The sequence below is a fragment of the Mesoplodon mirus genome (assembly GCF_964341445.2).
Source record: "Mesoplodon mirus genome assembly, chromosome: 11".
In the NCBI taxonomy this organism is placed as follows: domain Eukaryota; kingdom Metazoa; phylum Chordata; class Mammalia; order Artiodactyla; family Ziphiidae; genus Mesoplodon; species Mesoplodon mirus.
Window position 1 is genome coordinate 15,199,505 of NC_138987.1, and position 23,947 is coordinate 15,223,451.

The 23,947-nt window shown below is 37.8% G+C and overlaps 1 protein-coding gene across 1 annotated transcript in view; it reads right to left on the reverse strand.

Annotated features, from left to right (window-relative positions):
- Positions 1–23,947, reverse strand: part of ATP2B1 (ATPase plasma membrane Ca2+ transporting 1) — a 133,080-nt gene that overhangs the window by 28,490 nt on the left and 80,643 nt on the right. Inside the window, exons 4-12 of the mRNA XM_082636013.1 lie at positions 19,341–19,595; positions 19,127–19,252; positions 15,441–15,581; positions 12,939–12,977; positions 12,029–12,190; positions 10,300–10,514; positions 7,433–7,675; positions 5,785–6,026; positions 2,983–3,220 (exon numbers count right to left, since the gene is read on the reverse strand). Of these exons, the coding sequence (XP_082492139.1) occupies positions 2,983–3,220; positions 5,785–6,026; positions 7,433–7,675; positions 10,300–10,514; positions 12,029–12,190; positions 12,939–12,977; positions 15,441–15,581; positions 19,127–19,252; positions 19,341–19,595 (1,661 nt within the window). The remainder of the gene's footprint in view (positions 1–2,982; positions 3,221–5,784; positions 6,027–7,432; positions 7,676–10,299; positions 10,515–12,028; positions 12,191–12,938; positions 12,978–15,440; positions 15,582–19,126; positions 19,253–19,340; positions 19,596–23,947) is intronic.

Sequence of the window (23,947 nt, forward strand, 5' to 3'; positions counted from 1 at the left end):
TTGATTTTGAAAACACTGGTCTGCTGTATAAATGTATTTCTCACTTCTCATTTGAGATAGAAAGTAACCCAGATTTGTCCATCTTAGCACTCACTGGGTGGTACCCTGAGATCATTTGGAATAGGAAACAATGAATAAGAGGCAGAAACTGGTCTTGGTTAAAGCTATGTGGCAAATAATATTTAAGAAAGTAAAATAAATTTATTAATAGTCCACTAACCACCAAATACTTCCACTTAAAACTTAAAAACTACCTCCACTTTTACAGATAAACTGAAGAGAAGCCAAGCATCTTGTTTAAGTATCTATGCATATGCAATAAAGCTGGATTTATTCTAGATATCTAATTAATCAAGATTCTCTACATCAGAACTGTACAATCCAGAAGATCCACTTGGGAAAGCTACGTCCTATTAGATTGTCTCATTTTAGTATGAAAGCACTCATTTTGTGATACTGAAGAAATTAATTGCCACTTACATGTTTAAAAAAAGATAAAACTGTCCATCAACCTCAGTGCTAAGAACACAAAATGAGCAATACATTTCCCAAAGGACAAAAGTTGAAAACATCCTGATTTCAATATATTTAGATAAGATTTAAGCCATAAATCAATGTATAAAAGTTCGAATGGTTTTCCTTTGACCAAAGGTTGGCAAACATGATCCACCTGGATGTTTCACAAGCATTTGAAACTCCAGAACCCCAAACTTGATCTCGAAATAGGCAGCTTCCTCTGACTCTCTTATTACACATTGGTAATACCGTCTACCAGCCACTCAGTTATGCAAGTTGGAGACTGATTCCCCACTCCTCCAGAAGAGATCTAATTGTAGAGATATCTCAGTCCTAAGCTTACTGCTCTAGCTACACACTTCCCTCAAGAGATCTCCTTTAGCCTCATATGTGAATTCTCCAGCCTACTTCAGTTTCAGGCTTCTAGGTTCAAGTGCCTGCTTGACATATAATTGGATGTTTCAGAGATCTCAACAATGTCAAAAAGAGTATATCCAAACCCAACATATTCATTCCTATTGGTTCTACCTCTATGTACTTTAAAATCATACCTTTCTTTCCATCTTCCCTGCCACAACTGTAGTTCTAAGCCATGGTCATCTCTTGTCTGGGATCACTGCAATAATCTCATTGGGTTCCCTGCTTCTACTCCTCTCTTTAATTCATTTTTTTACATAGTACCCCAAATACTATTTTAACAACATGAATCATGTCACTTCCCAGCCTGAATTTCTTCAATGACTTCCCACTGAATTTCAGAATAAAATTCAGAGCCCTGACTGCCTAGTAAGGCCAAAGATAACCTCGTCTGCCCTTTCTCGTCCAAACTTATAGCCTCGCTGGCCTCCCTTCCACCTCTGAAAATCTAAATACTTTCTCGCCTCAAGGGTCCTGTATTTTTTGTGCCATTTTTCTGGAATACTGTTCTTGTGGCTATTTACATGGCTGGCTCACTTTTAGCCATCAGACCTCAACTCAAATGTTACATCTTCAGAGATCCTTAATGTGGTTTCTGTTATCTTTATTTTATCACCCTGTGCATATCCTTTACAGCCCTTATCACACTTGTAATAGTCATATCTGATGCTCCCCTGCTACCCCCCGTCAATTAGAATATAAGGCTTATGACGGCAGGGACCAAGTCTTATTCCTCACAGGATGTGTCTTCACTTGGCATACTGTCTATGTACCTATCACTTTATAGGTTTATCTGTTGCGTTACCTCTCTAGAGTGTAAGTTGCATAATTATTTTGTTTAGTGCAGTATTTCCAGTTCCTAGAAGAGTGCCTGGCACTACACACTGGATGCTGAATCAATTAGTTGATGACAGCCACTGAACAAAAGCTGGTTTTGCCTTTGTGCTTTTATTCATGTTGCTTCTTTGCTCACAATGTGCTTACCGCTCACTCTCTTGGTCTAGCCAATACCTCCTTCATCCTTTGAGACTCAAAACAGGTAATTAACCTCTAGGAAGTCTTACTTGACCCCTCTCTCATGGTTAACATAACACAGTGTGGTCTTTTAAGCACGTGTATTTTATAGAGAGCTGGGTTTGAACACACTAGCTCTAATGTCTAGAGCTAACCTCTATACATCTCATTTTTTTTTCATCTTTCAAATAAGTAATAATACTTATAACTCAGAGGTGACTATTAAATGAAATAATACATGTAAAGCACTTGGCATATGTGGCACACAGTAAGAATGCAATAAAAAGATATAATTACTTTAGAAGGTTGGGGGCTCATGTTCTGTGCTCAGATAACATGTTTTGCGTATGTATCTAACTATGTACTAACATCCTGGTTATAATTATGTGTTTGTCCATCCCTGCCCAGGACAGTGACTTCTTTGAGGCCAGGAACCAGATCTCAAAAATCTTTATGTCTCCAGTATCTTAGCATAGTTGCTGGCACACAGCAGTTGCTCATTAAACTTAAGGAAAAAAAAAAGATTTAAAGAAGAAAAGCAAAGTCTAGAGCTGCAGACTGTCGAGTATGGTAGCAAGATGTTTAAATATAAATTGGAAATAATATTTTTAATTCAGTTTTTCAGTTGCAGTAGCTGCACCCCCGAATCTCAGTAGTCACATGTGGCTAGTAGCTACGATATGGAACAACACAGAACAATTCTATGGTTGCAGAAAGTCCTACTGGACAGTGCTGGACTACAGACCATGAAAACAAATAACTTAATGGCATTCACTATGTAACTTAATATAAATATCAGTTGAAAAAACCTACCCAGTTCAAGGCACTGGTTATGCTATGAACATACAGGATCCCAAAGGGAAGTTATCCAATTAAAAACCATAAACAGGTAGCACATGCATCACAAGCACTATTGTTTCACTTATCTTGGATTCACACAGGACAGAAATAAAATCACAAACACTAAGAGGTTTACTAGAAAACTGGTTACAGTTAGGGCCTTCTGCACATGCAGAACACAGAATGTTTCACCACCTCAGGTCTCACAGGATCTTCAATCCCCACAACAGCAATGCATGTAAGGCCGGTGACAATATCATTTTCATTATCCCATTCTGGTTCTGGTTCTCCTGCTGGGAAATCTCTGAATGCAAGACATATGGTTCTCAAGCCTTCTGATGCCATCGGTTCAATCACAGTTTTTACAATATCATCACGGTCCCTTGGTCTGAATACTTTTGCCTCACCATTAGCACTCAAGATTTTGAAACACCTATAAGGAAACGTTGAATCCAAACATCAATAATTAACAAAAATAATGGTTAATGCCATTTAAGTGAACTGGAAGGGCTAGAATCATGGAATCTGATTATCTGGAATTCAGAGAATTACATATGTTGTGTTTTTACAGACTTAAATCATATTCACTTTTCACCCTCCCCTTTACAAAATACAGTTCTCTTTTCATGGTTCTCACTTGACCATTCTCCATTCAAGTTACTTTAGACACTTCTCTTTTGGAAATGCAGGGCTTCTAAATTTTCACAAAAAACCCTAGTGGCAGAGAAGAATAAACTCTATGCCTGTGCATTTTGGTACAGAATTAGACATTAACTTTAATTAACACAAAATTTCCAGATATTTCCTTCTGTTAAAGTAAAAAGCCACGTTCAACCAACCCTTACCTGAGATGCTGTTTCATCACCTATATTGTTTTAACCATGAAAGAAAAAAAAACCTTACTGTTAAAATAAGCACTCTATTAGAATGAGAGAGATAATGCCAAAATAGTTTTAGTTTCAGTGAACTGTGTAGTAAATAAAAGTTACACTGTATACTTCCCTATTTAAAGTTTATTTCTTCACACTGCCTCTTTATGTTCCTCTCCCTTGGTGATGCCACTGCCTCCTGCTTCTAGGCAGGTGATTCCCGAATCCCCATCTTCTGTTTTGATCGTTTTCCAAAGCTTTCCACTCTGACAGTCTACTCAGATGTCGTACCGTACCTTAAATTTACTGCATGCAAGACTAAAGGCTGTCTCCTCACTGTCCATTGAACAGACATCAACATTACTCCCAATAATTTCAATGTTAAGTCTAAACCCTCACCTGAATACTTCCTTTCTCCTCATCATCTATATGGTATTAGCTCCTAAGTCCTATGTATCTGTCCTCTGAACAGTTTTCTGAATGTTTCCTCTCCTTTCCATTCCCCCTGCTACTCTACTGCCTTCTTCTGGCTCTTACTTCAAGCCAGAGCTACTGTAATAGGCTTTTAAATGATATCGGTCTCCAGTCCATCCTTCCCCACCACCAACCCACCTTATTCCCTGATGCACGAATTATCCTCAGTCTCACAGCTATGCTCATTCTGCTACCTGATGAAAAGAATTCTTCAGCTGCATTATCTGGCCTACTTAACTGTTTTAACTGCTCAGGCTAACATTTAAGAGACTCCACAACAAAAGTAAATCTCACTGTGGAAAGAGTTATTGTGTACTTAATATACTCCATGCTGGATGTTTTACATGCATTATTTTATCTCAGTGTCTTAGAATTGGTGGTCATCATCCTCTTTTTCAGTGAAGGAAAATGGAAGCCAAAGGAAGAATCTTCCCAGCATCCCAAAACTACTTAGTTGCAGAAGAGCCAAAGCCTGATTTGGTTTTGATTGAAAAATCTCCCCCATACCATCTACCTGCTTCCCAGCAAGCCACGGATGCAAGATTTCTAACATTTCACAGAAATCAGATAACCAAGCACATGTAAAGGGAAGAAAGATGTCCTGTGTGCCACAAAAGCCCATCACCACTCAGCTGAACTGTATGACTATTAGCTATTCCCCCAATATGGTCTGCATATTCCTTCCTTCCCTCCAGTGTGGCTTCCTTCAACTTGATCTTACTTCATACCGAAACCTATCTTAAATGCTACACCCTTCATTGTATGACCTCTCATCTTAAAACTTTGTGTACATCTGTCATATTCTGCATTTTCATTTATATGTATTTTCTCTTAAACCTGTTAGATTATAATCTGACAAGTGTTTATTAAGATAACACTGGATTATAATCCACATATAAGCTAATTAAAATTGGAAATATTTTAAATATTACAATTTCAAGTGAGTTCTAATTTTCCAAAAATGCTCTTAATTAAAAAAAAAGTTTTCTACTTCTCTACTGGAATTTAAAAAAAAATCAAAATAATTTCAACACCTGTAATAAAAAATAAGCATTAGGGAAATTATACATAAACATGTGATGTCAAAATTGAGGTGACTGGTGTGTATAAGGACAGTACGAAAGAAAAGATTACCATTCAAAATGACAGCAGATATTTAAATACGACGCTGCAGCAGCATAAATATGATAAAACCTCACTCTGATATAAAAGGATTCTCAAGATCTAGTTTTAATGCTTTGCTGTTCTAAAAACTAATATATAATTCATTCATCACTATCTACAATGCAGTGTTGAAGACATAAACGGCAGTTTTTCTTCCCAGAAGGCTTTTATTTTTCATGATCCTACATAACAATGGAGCCAACATGTTTCAGAACAAATATCAATGTTCACTTCATTAAACCTACCAGATTGAATGTAATGGGCTTATTTTCCCTGTAGCAAAATACTAAGAAATAAAAGAAGCTGGAGTATGAAAATGACAGAATACCCTGGGCAAAAGAGCGATACCATTAAAATATACTAAAAAACGCCAACGTCCTAGCAAATGCCTGATATTCACAAAAAGAAAATAGCAACAATATTAACATAGTAGATATTCCATAAAGCAACTATAGTTAGCAAATTATTCATCTCAGCATTTTCCTCTTACTTTTTCAGAATTATCTCCGATGCGCCCTTGCTGAATATTCGGTAACCTCCATCTGGATTTTTCAGGACAGTACTCATGGACTTTCTAACAGAGTTGAAGGTGTAGACCTTGTACAGTGCTTCTTCTGGTATTTCATTTCTAACATCCTGATAATCCCGTTTCAAATCCAAAAGAAGTCCCAACAAGGCACATTCAGTTTTATTACCAACATGACGCGGTAATCCACCCTCTTTCTCTGGTGGCTATAAGAAAAAAGGGTTTAGAAACTAGTATCATCTTGTTTCTCTACGACAGTTTAATTTATAATGTAAAACAGAACGAGACATTCTAAAACAAAATTATACAGAAATTATACAGAAAACTTCTATTAGTTTTAGCATTTCAAAGAGGGACATAGAAACAGTAAGGTAGAAAGAAGCTCTGGAGCAAAGATGACATGGATTCCAATCTCAGTCCTGCCAGTTACTAGCTATGTGAACTTTTGGCAAATTACCCAACTGCTGTGGTCCTTGGCTTCAGCATCTGGAAAATAGGAGCTCTTATGACCCAAGAATTAAATAAGAAATGTAACTTTTAAAGTTGGTTCCTGACACATATGGGACTTAAGAAATTTTAATTCCTTTCCTTTTCTCTTGTTTTCACTGAATGTTTACATTAAATAATTCAAAATTAAATCTACTTTACCAAAGTTTATAGCTTAAAATAAAAGTATAAGCATTAAAATGAAGCACTGTTGACTTAAATATATATAAAGACTTTATTTCCTTCATAGTATCTTCACAAATACCTTCTTATGTAATAATCATCACAACAGTATTAAGGGCAGATGTAACTATCTTTACTTAACAATTGAAGAAAGCAGAAACTAACACACCACTGTAAAGCAATTATACTCCAGTTAAGATGTTAAAAAAAAAAACAATTGAAGAAAGTAAAGCTCAGACTTTCAGCTAAGGCAAAGCTAGACCTAGAATCAAGATCTCATAACTTTCCAGTCCAATAATCCAATTCATGAAATACTAATTTTGTTTATGGTCTTCACCCACAAATCACTAGAACACGTATCAGCCAAACAATTTCATGCTTTATGTTACAAATAAGACTTTTAAAACTTGCAAAGTTAAAAATATTTTATTCTAAGGTAGTACAAGTCTAGAATTACTTTATTCCGTTAGTCCCAAAAGGTTTAAGGATCACCTTATAGGTAGGATCTACTGAGAAACCAAACAGAGCATATAGCAAGCACATATAAAACGTATTATTTTAAGTTGAAATCTAGTTTCAAAATCTTCTCTAGTAACTTGAGTTAACTTTCTATAGTAAGATAGACTAGTCTTTCACAAAATGAGCAAAGTAAAAATTTAAAATTAAGGACTTATTCTGGTTGTTAGGCTCAAGAGTTTCTAAACACAGGAAATTCAAAATACAAATAAACAGAATGTATATGTTGATCAACAGACCTTACTAGTAACACAAATTGTATCAAAAGAAAATTAAATACAGTATGTGGATATATGCCTTTAAAAAACAACACAATTCATGTCTTCAATTTATAAACAGTAATGATAGAGCTTAAAAGCTACATATAGTCAAATCATCACAAATTGAAAAATTAATTTTCATATATAAATTATTAAAGAAAGCTTACCAATATTTTTGATGTATAAGCACAATTCACAGAAATTCCTGTTACAAGGTAGGACAAAATATTTGGTGGGATAGCTTCTGGTTCAGGAATCTTTTTATAATGTTTTTCATTTATGTAAGCTTGAACAACTGTCATTCTGTTCATTGTCAATGTTCCTGTTTTATCTGAACAAATAGCTGTAGCATTTCCCATGGTTTCACAAGCATCCAGATGCCTCACTAAATTATTATCTTTCATCATTTTCTACAGTGACCAAAAAAAAGTAGTTAAGCTACATATAAAACCAATGACCTCATTATATTAAAATGATTATAAACTGCTTTAAAATCAGAACTAAAACTCCCAACTTTACATGGACACATAGTATAAAGCACCGATTTAATACTGGAAGAATTTAGTATATTTGACCTATTCAAATAAGCTAAATAGAGTACTAGCTTTCAGTGGTTTCAATCATTTCCCCACTACGTAACATAATCTAGTAAATGAATACAGATACCTGCACCCATATGCAAATCATGTTGACTATATGCTTCCAACACTTCTGTGAAGTGTCCTCAAATTACAAGAGCTATAATAATTTGTACTCTAAGTACAGAGGTACTTACAGCCATCTAAGAGTATATAACATGTAAGGATTAAGTCTCCTTATTAAGTGGAAAACAAAAGATTCTAGTATCAGTCACCAAGGAAAAAGTAGCTTATCAGTTAAATATAGAATTTGTGGGCATGTAGCTGCCTGATTTATTTTTTTTTTCTTTTGACTCTGATAGATGGAGGTAACATAACAAAACCAGAAAGGATCATTTTTATCTTTTCCATATGTTGGTACACTTGGTCTTCTCATCCTCAGGATCATCCCTTCCTCTTATTTACAACACAAAGATAGTTTCTAAAAAAAACAAAGAGTTTCACTGTAGCTCCAAAAAGCATTTAGGTTAAAATGCTTGATAATTGATACTTAAAACATACCTGGAATGGGTTAAAACCTGTAAACAGTTATTTTACAAAGTATGCTCTGTGACTACTAATATGCAAGATACTGCAAGAAGCTGATTCCTTGAAGAAATAAATATGGGGAAGGAAGATTACTGTGATTTACATTAATACTGAACGTTAAAAGAAGGAAGTTCTGCAGTAAAGAAAATGTGTTCAGTTTTGCCAAACACTAACAGAGGAGCCATAAGGACCACACCTCAATGAAAAGAAAAGTGGCTGGTAACATTTGGGCTAAAATAAACATTTAATAAAAACTTACAGAGAAGTGCTCTTATTTATTTTCTATGAAAGGACTTCAAATCAATCCTGCCTATACCTTTTGGATCAATTGAAAAATTAATATCATAATGACTATTCAAAGTGAACTAATGACAGTATTGATAAAATGACTGATTTTACCCATGTGTCTAAAACTTATATTTACCCCAATTATTTCTAATTATTTTAAAACATCAAATAGATGATTACACTGTATTTTATTACTTTGACACATTTACCATTTTACTTTTGAAACAAAAGATGTGAAATGCCTGAAAATAAAGTCAAACAGTAAGCAAAAAATATTATCATGACACATCTGTTGAAAATTCTTGGGAACACTTAAGATAAGAGTGCTGGAGCGGGCCTCCCTGGTGGCGCAGTGGTTGAGAGTCCGCCTGCCGATGCAGGGGATACGGGTTCGTGCCCCGGTCTGGGAGGATCCCATATGCCGCGGAGCGGCTGGGCCCGTGAGCCATGGCCGCTGGGCCTGCGCATCCGGAGCCTGTGCTCCACAACGGGAGAGGCCACAACAGTGAGAGGCCCACATACCGCAAAAAGAAAAAAAAAAAAAAAAAAAAGAGTGCTGGAGCAGAAACTATGACCAATTACTTTGTATTGCTCTCTGTCAGCAATATTACTTAAGGAGAAATATTAATTAATATTAGAAAATTGATAAGAGCAGCATTCTTTCATCAGGTATAATTTTACACGTGAAGCCACCTTTTCCATATAAGATATAAAATTGATTAAGAAGTAGATTAATAATCTTCAAACAGAATATTCCTTTAGGTAACCAGCAGCTAGCAAAGCCACTGAAGCTCATTTTTTCCGACATTCTACTAAGAGAACAAGGAGTAGTTAGCTACTGTAAATGGAGTGGTCAGAGAAGGTGATATGTGAAGAGACCTGAGTAAAGTTAGAGAGCTGATGATTCAAAGGAAGGAACACAAGGGTCCTGAAGTGAGAACAGGGTTGGGGTATTTGAGAAACAGCAGGAAGGCTGGTGAGGCTGGACCAGAGGGGGAGAGAGAGGTGGGAGATGAACACTAGAGGAAAGCAAAGGCCAGATGGGGCAGGGCCCTGCAGGCCATACCAAGGAGCCTTGGATTTCATTCTGACACGAAGCCACTGGAGGGTTTTATAAAAGGAAACAAGATGATCTGAATTATTTTTTAGAAACATGAGTCTACCATGTGAAGGCAGGACCGTGGGGTCATGAGGGTCCAAGTGTGGAAACAAGGAGGCCTTAGACGGTTGGATTCAAGTAAACCTCTCTGCTCTTATACCACAGGCAAATGATAAACATGCTTACTTCAATGTTACAGATTGGAAACAGGAGGGGACAGGACAACATAACTATCATATGAGGAAAATTAAGCTAGAACCTTCCCCAGCAGAGTTATGCTTAGCTTTGTGTCAAGTCTGCAATCCCAGGAATGTATAGGTCTCGATGCAGAGATCTTCAACTGGGGGGAGGAGAAGGGAATCAATGACAGCGCTAAAGAAAACAGTGTAAATTTATGGAAATCCCCTAGTTCCAGAGCCCAAGAGAAAAGAGCAACCAGCTGTACATTTTCTACACCAGCTGAGACTTTCTTTTCACTTACCTTGACTGAATAAGCCAGTGAGATAGTGACTGCGAGCGGAAGGCCTTCTGGCACTGCCACCACTAAAACCGTAACTCCAATAATGAAGAACTTCACAAAATACTGTATGTAAATCGGTGTGCACTCTGCAAGCCACGGTCTCTTCTGAACCCAGAATGTATCAATTACAAAATATAATACGAGAATGATAACTGTGATGGCAGACATCAACAAACCTACATGAAAAGAAGGAAAATGTAATTATTAAATATTCTAGACACGATTCATTGTCAGTTACATATTAGCCACTGGAAGAATTATAACTACTTTGGTGATATTTATTTTAATTTCGCTGAGAAACCGTTACATCCTTTTTTGTGCTTAGCTCATCGCTTGACATTATCAGATTTAATTTCTGCCTCCAAGTATAGTCCCGAAACCCAGGAGAAGTGGGAAAAAAGTGTTTATGATTCTTTTCTAGACTTAATTGTATCTTCAGTCTTCTACTAAAGCCGAGACAAAATAATAAGCAATGACGGGGAAATACCAAAAGCTTAGTATAAGCTGGTGCCCTACACGTTGGCAAGCTGCTTTCATGACAAAAGAGAAGTTGATAAGAACCTGATCAATGGGGAGACCTGGAATTAAATACCGAACCCCATGTTTTTTATGAAAAAAAACCACAAATTACTAAAATTACTTAATTTTTTCATCTATCCTTACTGCTTTATTAACTTAGCAAACCAACAGTTAATCACATATTACAAATCACTTACACCTTTCTGTTTTGTGGGATATTTAGCCCCTTATAAATGAGTATTACAAAATAAGGCATGTCCACCTATCTGGGTCTAATAATCCAATTCAGTGTCTACTAAAATACCATCACCATCTTAAAGCCACCCTTTTCCCCAACACTGTATGAGTCAGTATTACCATTTGGCTACATAATATCAAAAGCAAATATTTGCTATTAGATAATAAGCTTTTTGAGGACAGAAGCAAAAATTAACTTTTTCCAACATAGTCCTAGGAAGTAACAGAATGATGCAATGTAAGTGACTTTAATAGTGTAGTCTGATTTAGCCCACACGTGTTCTTTCATAAAGATGATACTGTTGAAGGGCATGCTATGTTTTTAGCTAAAGCTCTGTTTTATTTCCTCTGAAGAGGAGTTCTGTTAACAGGTGTTTTCTAGTGATGGTTGTAATTTATAACTTCAGCCTCACCAGGATGATCCATTCTAACTCTAACTAATCCATTCAATTTAAGTTAACTGTAACTTTCAGAAAAACACACACCTAATTTTTTTTTCATAGTCAGAAAAAAGGTAAGAAAATGTGTGGTGAAATTTCTTTTTATTAAAATATAGCTGGGTAATCTTTACGGAGTAACCTCACTGCTAAGCCCTCTCTCTATTGCTCCCAGAAATTGAGAGAGAAGCGTGGGGGCTTGTGAATTGGGCAGCCTTAGGCGCTAATCCTAACCTGACCACTTATTTATTAGCTGGTTGACAGAGGACACTCCCTCTGCATAAAATGAGGATAACAGTTCCCAAGATGCAAAATATTATGGGGATCCACAGTAACTCAAAGGCCTGGTACATTGTAGATAAAACTGAAAATATTTTTAACTCCTCTTCCACTCACAAAGCAATGATTTCCAGTCTTAAGTGTGTCAAAGATGATTTTTAAATAGAAAGGCAGCATATTTTAAAACAAAACATCTTATTTTCTCGAATATATCATACCTGCTTTGCCAATCTGAACAGCCAGCTTTGTTAGTTTCCCTTGTAAAACAGATTTTTCCTTTTTTGGCAAATTCGCTTTCTTTTTGTCTTTTTCATCACCATCTCCACCTTCTTCGCTCTTCAAAGGCTGCATTTCCATGGCTGCACCATCCTGGGCTTTTGCTACATTGAAGAGCAAATATAACTTCACTACATTTTAAAGGCACATGTAACTGTTAACATTTTCAAGCAATTTTTTGGGAAAAAATCAATTTCTTATAGAAACACAAAAATTTAAACATTTAGCTTCCTGTTCTGTGCCTACCCAGAGAAAATAAGACAATTAGTGACACTAGGTTTTGAAACTCTGTACCAGATTTGAGAATGTTGAGCTAGGAAATAGGGATGAGGCACAAGAAGAGATACAGGGTCCTGAAAGAGCTAAATACCAAGTCATTTTTCTTTCTGTGTGTTGTGTTAGATAATGAGACTCATTCCAAACACCATAAATCCCTCCCATATAAGTTATGACCATAATGTAGAACATTATGTAGGACCACACATATAGAGAAATGCACATATGCTTACAGACTATTAAATGGCTGCAAAAAATTTACATTTTATATTTTGTTTCTTATGCATTTTTGCTAGCAATCATATTGTAACCAATGATAAAATACTGAAATGCTTAAGTTTAAAGTTACCTACATCTGGACCTTTCTAAGCTTACTACCACAGGTCATAATTAAAGTCTTATTAACATTGTAAAGGCAGCATGAGTCAGGCACTGACAAAAGAGACATTCACCCAAGTAATACAGATTGTTAATTTTCCATATATATCCTACTGTTGGATGAATACAGCACACAAGAGATATATTTGGGGATATAATGAGAACAAGCTAAGTGTACTTTGATCCTCCTGAATTTACCTTTGTTGCGATTCTCAATAGCTCCGTCTTGTTTCTTATCTGTAGGAACAAAATGGGAATTAAAGCTTTCCAAAAGAAATGAATACAGCCATGTTAAATTATGCAAAGGTAGCTCACATTTCTATAACAGAACTGTTACACAATGGTGTGTGTGTGTGTGCGCGTCTGTATACAGATTAGAAAGCATTTGGCCCATCATGACCTTCTGGCTCAATCACTCCCTGGGTCTTAACCATGGGGGGGACACTCCAAAATAATTTGGGGCATCTATACTTGGTTGATTTCTCCGTAAGACTTTACTCTTTTTTATGCTGCAATACTCCCAAATATGGTACCAGAGGTTTTCAAACTAAATACAGATAGAAGCCTAAGAATGTGGAAACGGGGAGGGGTAGCGGGAGGAAGGGCTGTCATAGGCAGACAGCAGGCACACAGGGGAACTCCGACGGGGGTGAGAGCCAGCCTGGTACGTATAGAAGATGGGGAGGCAAGCAAGCACGACTAGAATATGAAGGTACAACGTAAGACGGTAAAACCATTAGTGAAGGGAATCCCTCAATTCACTTAGACCTGGAGGAAACAAAGATGAGAACGTCTAACGTAAAAGGTAATGAAGGAGGGAATGGGTCTACTGTTTGGAGTAGGGAGTATAATATTAAAAATGACGAAGAGAACCACTCAGCCTATTCTTTCAACTTCTCTATCAAGGAGACCTACCTTCAAACTGGAAAACGTGGAACAAATGTGGTCAAAGAGGAACAGATGCTCAAGACAGGTGAGGAGACAGAATACCTAGGTACTTTGAATGAGCCCAACTTTGGAAAGAGACCAAACATTCACGTTCCAGATTATGAAGGCAACTGAGACAGATTACCCTGGATTTATTAATACATAATATCAATTTATTCAAGGGAATGGTAAAAGAGATGGAAGTCCACAGATGGAAAAATGGTGTCTCCCATTACACACACACACACTCTTTCTCTCTCTCTCTCTCTCACACCAAGAATCAAAAACAGCAGTCAGTTAGATGTTAATTCCTGGGAATACTCTTGACTGGATTAATAAAAATAGGTATATAAGGTCTTAGAAAAAAAAAGGTGCTTGTTGGAAAAGAAACTGTAGGGTCAACAGGAACAAGGTCATCATGTGAACTTCCCTTTCTTTTTTTAACAGGGCCTGTTGACTTTAGTCTCCTGTAAATTAGGATGCAACACAATATATGGTGAAGAGCACACACTTTTGAGTCAGACAAGTGGGTCTGATCTGCCACTAATTAGATCTTCGGCTTGGAGCAAGTTATGCAACCTCCATAAGCCTCAGTTTACTTGTCAGCAAAAAGATAAATAGCTTTTTCTGTATGGTTGTAAGGATTATTGAGATACCGCACATAAAGCGGTCCAGAAATGGTATCAGCACTACGCACTGGCCCCTTAGGGCGGCACATGGAGGGCTGCCGTGAGGAGTGGGACAGGAAAAACCTACAGCGTGGGGCCTGCCTCCCTTGCCGGCAGCCAGAACTCTTCAAACATAGTTCTTTTTGAAATCAAGATTTCACAGCTCAAGACAAAACCCAAAAACCGAACCAAAACACCTAAATATTAAAAACACTGCTGTAGATATAGCAAGCCAAGACTTTTAGTAAGGCATTTATTTTATAAGATCTCAAAATACTTATGTGTGTGAGAGGAATATGGGCTTACTAGCCCAAGTAAAATTAAATAAATCTAAGCGGTTAAACCACAGTAAAGTGCTATTGCCCTAAAGAGAAAAACTCTGGAGTAAAGGGTGAGGCGGGCCTTTTTAAAAAGGGGACATACTCCCCAGCTAAGTGATCCTGAGCTATTTCCCTATGTATAACAGCTTCTTATAAGATCCTTGTGGATAAACTATGGTTATCAAGTTTGCTGATAATAGATCCCCTTGGAGGGACAGCAGATACAATGGATCAAGATTAAAATTTTAAAACCTTGATATCTAATGATGGGCTGAATATAACAAGGCAAACACATGAGGTGTCAAGGTGAAGTCTTGATCTTATGTCTAAAAACCAAGTACATAAGTACAGACTGGGAAATGTGAGTAGTAGAAAACTTGAAAAAGATGAAAAGCTCAATGAGGCCAAAAAGTGATATGGTTGACAAGGAAAGCTACTACTGAAGTAGCAAAAAAATAAGCAAAGGAAGTGGGAGTTTAATTCATTTTGCTGATCAAATGACAGGGAGATTTTAAAGTATGCAAGGAGATGCTGAATACATCTGGCTATGGTAAAGCAGGACTGATATCTTCCTTCATAAAGCCCTCCTCAGACTACTAAGTCTTAAAAAAAAAATTCCCCCTCCATCAATTCTACCACTTGAAAGTACTATGTTGGGTAACTAATTTTTTTGTAGAACTCTTCATTTCAAAATCTGATGAAACAGTGTATTTTCTGGATGAGTTCTTACAATCTAGCTGCCGTATTTCCAAATACCAATTCTTATAGCATATAGCTATCCTTACTTTTCTTTTCCTTTTTCTTCTCATCTTTCTTCTCTTCCTCTTCACCTCCAGCTCCAAGTAAGGTAAAGATAATTCCAGTTTGAGAATTTATACCCACAGCAGTAACTACCATTCTTCCAGAGCCTTCCATTACATGAGTACCTACAACAGAAAATGTGTTTTTAAAATTCAACAACACATTAAATAAAACCAAAATTCTTGTGCTTAAGGTTTTATGTCTGTAATAAGTCATCTGAGTTCAAAGCTCACTCTACTACTCATTTATCATGTGATACCGGGCAAACTGTAACATCTCAATTACTAGTCCATAAACATGGATAACAGTACCTACACTTTTTAAAAATGAGACGCAAATTAAGTCTGTAAGTGTAAAGTGTTTGGCACATTGCTTGGAATTTTAGGGGTTCAACGAATGTTCAATATTTAAATTATAACTATTATTATTATTAGGGGCACTTCACTTATAAAGAAATGTGCTTACAACAAAAAGGATCACACAGCAACAACTGACATATTCCCAAGCCAACCCTACCACCTTTCCCTAACCCAGGCTTTCCTGCCAGCCCACCTAGATCACTACAACAGCAAGCAGCCTAGCTAGTTTCTGTTTTTCCAGTTCATCCTGAAATAAGTTTACCCTTCCTAAGATGTGATTTTATCATAAGCCTCTCATGGCTCCAAAACTTCTGACCCTCACTGACTACTGAATAAAGTTCAAAGTCTTCACATGGAGACCAAACAACACTCCAAACTTTTTCATCCATTAGCCTAACATAAAACTCCATTACAAAAAGCTGGGGAGCAGAGATGGGAACACTGACTGAATTCTGACTCTGTCCCTCACAACAGTCTTGCAAGCAGCAGGCATTATTATTCTTACTTCCTAGAAACTTGCCCAAGGTTACCCAACTATTAAGTGACAAGGCAGATTCAATCCCGCTCTGTCAGAGCACAGAGGGTATATTCTTCTTATGATATAATGTCACTAAGGTTGCTCACAACTCTCCAACCTGTACGACCACACCTCTGCATCTTTCCCTCACTCATTAAAAGGCTTCCCACCTCTCTAATATTTTTGTGAATTTTAAGTAACTTTCAAAACTTAACTCTTTTTAATATACTCAATAAAGTCTTTATAGTTATCACTTATTTATTTGATCTCCTAGTTTACTACCACCTGGAGGGCAGGGTCTGTAGCACATACTATACAATCCTGTGTACCAAAACAATGTTCAATGGTTATTTGCAAAGTAAGATCGTAAAGCATACGTACTTACTCCAGTACTTAAACATTTATATTTGGCTATTAATTACTAAGTAATTTATCCAATACGAATTTTTAGGCCTTTGATTTTCTTGCTTTAAAAAATCTATATTCTGACTATTTCACTAATTATTAGCTTCTTTGCCAGTAAAAATGCAAGGGAAACAAGAAATTAAGGACAGTGAAACAATATTTATTGAGCAAGGACTAAATGTAAAAGACAGTTTATTTCTTTTAACAATTCTAGCTTTCAGCAAATTTCAGTTTTTTATGTTCTGTTCTTCTTGACCACAGGTAATCAAATGGTTGGCAGCTAATATGCTCAGGCAAAGTAAGCAGCTTTTGTTCTGGTCATATCCCTACCGCTAACTGAATAACTGCTTTTAAACATCTAAATTTAAAAAGCCAAGAACAGCAGTGAGAGATGGCATCATGAGAATAAATTTAAAAATAAATGCATTTCATGTTTTCAGTACATTTTTGGAAGAGGGAAATAAATGCAGAAAAACTTTCCCACCCGTACTGTGATAAGGGACTCCAGAAAGTTATTTCAGTCTTTTCTTAAACATGGAAAATTTATAGAGTCCTCTTGGTATACGTGGTGTGTCGGGAACCTGAGTCTACAAAAACTTACCAGCCATGTCTGTTAAAACAGAAAAGGACCAAGATTCCGTTAAAGGATGTCACTCTGAAGAGCTAAGCACTGTGTGAATAAGCTAGATGTACATCAAAGCCCATGAAGTATACATGGCAAAAAGGCAAGAGGAGACTACCCCAGTTCACCAAATACTGTGGCCTGGTCAGTCTGTGGCAGTTAGGTATGACCAGCTAGCTTCCCTCTCCCTTGGAAAAATCATAGATTTTACTTGGCTAACATTAACCAACAGTTTCTTAGAAGTATGGCAAGGAATAAGTAAAATAAGTATACATTAAACTTAAATACATTATATATCCAAGATATTTCTATTTGGAATGAATTTCAAGCAGAGCAATATAAAGAAAAATTCAAATTGAGCAGGAATGTTCTTAGTAGTGCAGGATATTGAAGGTATACAAATCCCAAGATTTTTTCAAAGAAACAAAACTCTATATTAAAATGAAACTTTCCCCCTATTTATAATGCTGTTTATAAACGTATATACATGAAATTACTCTGATTTTTAGTGGTGGGACGTTTTACAATAAGCCTTTTGGCACATATTTACAAATCTTAAAAAGGTAATAGCTAAACTTAGGTATGTGCCCCGAAGTTGTGATTCTAATTTAACTGACCCTTGTCACACGTTTGACTTTGGTTTCAGTAAAACCATGCCCAACCAATTAGAATATTAAGTTCACAGAGAAGAAGTGAAAAGTATAGCTGCCAAGTTATTAAATATTTAAATAAGCAGAATCTCCTTACAATGTAGGAAATGTTAGCATTCCATTAACATCTGAAAATAATAATTAAAGACAAATAGGCAACATTTTTCTTACTCCAAATGCTAGTACAACTCAATCTAAAAATATATTTAAACCAAATGTCTTAAAAGCAATTTTGTAAATTCTATAAAGAACACTAGAAAATTAAGAGTAGGAAACTGAAAATAAAAAGCTAAGGAACTGGTATAATTTTGGAGACAAGTTGTGGTACTCTGGTTTCCTTTCATGTAGCATCTTAGAAGGCAGCTTGTAATTTTTTTCATCATCCCTTCCATTTCATTTCCAGTTAACCTTAGGTCTAGCTATCAACAGTTAAGCCGTTGTAAAAACCTCCTAAGTATACACGTACCTCCCCTTTTCAGACAGCACCCTCACCTACACAAAGCCTTAGATTTTCAGAACATGTCTTAACCGTGTGCAAATTCAGTTCTGCCTAGTAGATGTGGTACTACTCCTGGACCTATTTATTATTAATCATATTACCTTAGATAAATAATTGATGTCTCAGACTCACTCCTCAGTAGTTAAATGAGGGAGCGACATTAGGTTAACTTTAAGGATTTTATGAGTTGTTTTTTTTTTAATCCTGTCCTTTGTAGACCATCATAGAAAATTCACTAATTTGCTTTAAACACACAATCATTCTTTAATTTTATATTACAACAGCCCTTAAGAATAAATGTAAAACAGCTCCATTTAACAGAGATCATTAGGCTTATACTTTAGTTTTATCATTATACTAACATTAACTAACACCGACTCTCAAATCTCTTCATTTTTTTGGACTCCGGTTCCTCATTTGTAAAAATACAGTTCTGGATTTAAAGATCTCTAATGTCTCTGCTGACTTACAAAAGAAAGTCTCTAAAGTTTATAAGGGTAGAAGCTAACATAAAATACAGAATCCTCTTCACATTACTGGCTCTTCGGGGAACTGTTTGCTGACAGTGGTATATAGTTGTGGAGGAGGAAAAAGTTCAGTTATAAAAGAAATTCATACCTGATAAAAGTAAGGGATCCTTATCTAAAGACTTCTTAACATGATCAGATTCACCAGTCAATGAGCTTTCATCAATTTTAAGATCATTGCCTTGAATAAGTATGCCATCAGCGGGAAGAAGATCACCTAAAACAAAATAAAGGTATGCTCAACTGTGAACAAGATTACAATAACATCACATCATGTGTAAGATGCACTGCCCTTTTTTACTTACCATATTTCACTTGAGCAATATCTCCAACTGTAATGTCAGCTACAGGTATCTGAATGACCTGACCACCCCTGATGACTGTGAACTTCTGTTCTTGTTCAATTCGACTCTGCAAACCTCTGAACTGTTTTTCCTTACTCCAGTCATTGAAAGCTGTTACTAATACTACACACACTACTGACAAGAGGATCGCAGCTCCTTCAATCCAACCAGTTTCACCTTCACCTTCTTCCTCTCCAACAGAAACGTCTCCACAAACTATTTGGAAAGAAAGAAAATGCTTATCAAAAAAGATTCTGAATTGATGGCAACAGATATGTAATTATAATGTTTATATGCCCCGTTAACTCTGCTTACAGCTCTAAACACTTTATTGACTCAAAGCATTCCATAATGATGATGATTAATTTCAAGTTAATTTCAAGTTCCCTGCCTCTGAGGATTCTCATCTTTAGGGTAGGGAGGCAGTCTAGGGTACCTGTTAAGAGTGAGGACACTGGGGAAGATTAAATCTCGACCTTAAGGCAAGTTACTTATTTTTGAGACTCAGTTTCTTCATCTGTCAAATTAGGAGACCACCACTTACTGCAGAGTTGCTGAGAGAATTAAATGCGAAGACACTTGTAAAGAAGGTAGAGCAATGGCTGAGACATCCTTCACACTCAACCAATAGTTAATGCTATTACTACATATAGTAGGCAAGTCATACATGGAAAGTTAAGTATTATGTGTTTACCCATGAACCATGCTTATTTACCATATCAGTTTCACTGGAGTATGATAAAAGCTTGACTTTCATAACATAAAAATTTAAGCCAAGTGCTACTCATTCATTCAACTATTTGAGCACCTACTTTAGGTGCCAACACTGTTTTCAAAGCTAAGGATGTAATAGTGAATAAGACACATAACCTCCTTCTCCTCAGGGAACCTATACTCAGACTGGTAGGTGTGAATGGGATAAGAAAAAATCAGATAATAAAACACAAATAATTAATTTCAGATATCGTAAGTGCCATGAAGAAAATAAAATATGGTGATGTGCTAGCAAATGAAAAAAGAGGGCTAACTGTGGTTGGGTGAAGAGAGAAGGCCCCTCTGAGGTGTCCATGACATTTGAGCTAGGAGCCAAATGATATGAGGGAACTAGCCATATAGATTTAAGGGAAGAGGATTCCAGAGAGAGATTAAAGTCAGCACAGAGGCTTTATGGCAGAAAAGACTTTAGAAAAAGACAGAGGCGGGCACAAAGGAAACCTCAAAACTGTAGGGCCAGTAATGGTGAAGAAAGAACAAGGACGGTGCTTTTTGAACCTTGGGCTGTTATCTATTTGTGAGTCTAAAATCAATTCAGACCTTCAAGATGGCAGAGGAGTAGGCCGTGGCGATCACCTTCCTCCCCACAGATACATCAGAAATACATCTACATGTGGAACAACTCCTACAGAACACCCACTGAACGCTGGCAGAAGACCTCAGACCTCCCAAAAGGCAAGAAACTCCCCACATACCAGGGTTGGGCAAAAGAAAAAAGAATAAACAGAGACAAAAGGATAGGGACAGGACCTGCACCAGTGGGAGGGAGCCGTGAAGGAGAAAAGGTTTCCACACACTAGGCAGCCCCTTCGCGGGCGGAGACTGCGGGTGGCGGAGGGGGGAAGCTTCGGAGTAGCAGAGGAGAGCACAGCAACAGGGGTGCGGAGGGCAAATCGGAGGGATTCCCGCACAGAGGGTCGGTGCCGACCAGCACTCACCAGCCCGAGAGACCTGTCTGCTCACCTGCTGGGGCGGGCGGGGCTGGGAGCTGAGGCTCGGGCTTCGGTCAGAGCGCAGGGAGAGGACTGGGGTTGGCGGCGTAAACACAGCCTGAAGGGGCTAGTGCGCCACAGCTAGCCGGGAGGGAGTCCGGGAAAGGGTCTGGACCTGCCCAAGAGGTGAGAGACCACTGTTTCTGGGTGCGTGAGGATAGGGGGATTCAGAGCACCACCTAAACGAGCTCCAGAGACGGGCGCGAGCCGCGGCTATCAGCGTGGACCCCAGATATGGGCATGAGACGCTAAGGCTGCTGCTGTAACCACCAAGAAGCCTGTGTGCAAGCACAGGTCATTTATCTACACCTCCCCTCCCGGGAGCCTGTGCAGCCCGCCACTGCCAGGGTCCCGTGATCCAGGGACAACTTCCCCAGGAGAACACACACACACCTCAGACTGTTGCAACGTCATGCCAGCCACTGCCGCCACAGGCTCACCCTGCATTCCACATTCTGTACCCTTCCCTCCTCACAGCCTGAGTGAGCCAGAGCCCCTTAATGAGCTGCTACTTTAAACCAGTCCCGTCTAGGTGGGGAACAGACGCCCTCGCGCAGAGGCGGGGCCAAATCCAAAGCTGAACCCCAGGAGCTGTGCGAACAAAGAGAAAGGGAAATAGCTACCAGCAGCCTCAGGAGCAGCCGATTAAATCTCCACAATCAACTTGACGTACCCTGCATCTGTGGAATACCTGAATAGACAACAAAACATCCCCAAATTGAGGAGGTGGAGTTGGTGTGATTTTGTCTGTATAGCTTTGATTTAACCATTTGTCCTAGGGTTCTGTCTGTCCGTTTTTTTTTTTTTTTTTAGGATCGTTTTTAGCGCTTGTTATCATTGGTGGATTTGTTTTTTGGTTTGGTTGCTCTCTTCTTTCTTTCTTCCTTTTTAAAGTACTTTTTAATTACTTTTGAACTTTAAATAATTTTTTTATTTTTTATTTTAATAACTTTATTTTATTTTTCTCTTTCTTTTTTTCTCCCTTTTCTTCTGAGCCGTGTGGTTGACAGGGTCTTGGTGCTCCAGCAGGGTGTCAGGGCTGAGCCTCTGAGGTGGGAGAGCCAAGTTCAGGACACTGGTGCACCAGAGACCTCCCCGCTCCACCTAATGTCAAACGGCGAAAGCTCTCCCAGAGATCTCGATCTCAACGATAAGACCCAGCTCCACTCAACGACCAGCAAGCTACAGTGCAGGCCACCCTACGCCAAACAACTAACAGGACAGGAACACAACCCCACCCATTAGCAGAGAGGCTGCCTAATATCACAGTAAGGTCACAGACACCCCAAAACACACCACTGGATGCAGTCCCCCCACCAGAAAGGCAAGATCCGGCCTCATCCACCAAAACACAGGCATAAGTCCCCTCCACTAGGAAGCCTACACAACCCACTGAACCAACGTTAGCCACTGGGGGCAGACTCCAAAAACAACGGGAACTATGAACCTGCAGCCTGTGAAAAGGAGACCCCAAACACAGTAAGTTAAGCAAATAAGAAGACAGAGAAACACACAGCAGTTGAGGGAGCAAGGTAAAAATCCAACACCAAACAAATGAAGAGGAAATAAGCAGTCTACCTGAAAAGGAGTTCAGAGTAATGATAGTAAAGATGATCCAAAATCTTGGAAATAGAAAGGAGAAAATAAAAGAAATGTTTAACAAGGACCTAGAAGAACGAAAGAGAAAACAAACAATGATGAACAACACAATAAATGAAATTAAAAATTCTCCAGAAGGAATCAATAGTAGAATATCTGATACAGAAGAACGGATAAGTGACCTGGAAGATAAAATAGTGGAAATAACTACCACAGAGCAGAATAAAGAAAAAAGAATGAAAAGAATTGAGGACAGTCTCAGAGACCTCTGGGACAACATTAAATGCACCAACATTCGAATTACAGGGGTACCAGAAGAAAAAGAGAAAAAAGAAAGGGAATGAGAAAATATTTGAAGAGATTATTGCTGAAAAATTCCCTAATGTGGGAAAGGAAATAGTCAATCAAGTCCAGGAAGCACCCAGAGGCCCATACAGGATAAATCCAAGGAGAAACATGCCAAGACACATATTAATCAAACTATCAAAAATTAAATACAAAGAATATTAAAAGCAGCAAGGGAAAAACAAAAATTAACATACAAAGGAATCCCCATAAGGTTAACAGCTGATCTTTCAGCAGAAACTCTGCAAGCCAGAAAGGAGTGGCAGGACAGATTTAAAGGGATGAAAGGGAAAAACCTACAACCAGGATTACTCTACCCAGCAAGGATCACATTCAGATTGGATGGAGAAATTAAAAGCTTCACAGACAAGCAAAAGCTAAAAGAATTCAGCACCACCAAACCAGCTTTACAACAAATGCTAAAGGAACTTCTCTAGGCAGGAAACACAAGAGAAGGAGAAGACCTACAATAATAAGCCCAAAACAATTAAGAAAATGGTAATAGAAACATACATATCGATAACTACCTTAAACATAAATGGAGTAAATGCTCCCACCAAAAGACACAGACTGGCTGAATGGATACAAAAACAAGACCCATGTATATGCTGTCTACAAGAGATCCACTTCAGACCTAGGGACACATACAGACTGAAAGTGAGGGGATGGAAAACGATATTCCATGCAAATGGAAATTAAAGGAAGCTGGAGTAGCAATTCTCATATCAAACAAAATAGACTTTAAAATAGACTATTACAAGAGACAAAGAAGGACACTACATAATGATCAAAGGATCAATCCAAGAGAATGATATGACAATTGTACATATTTATGCACCAAACATAGGAGCAGCTCAG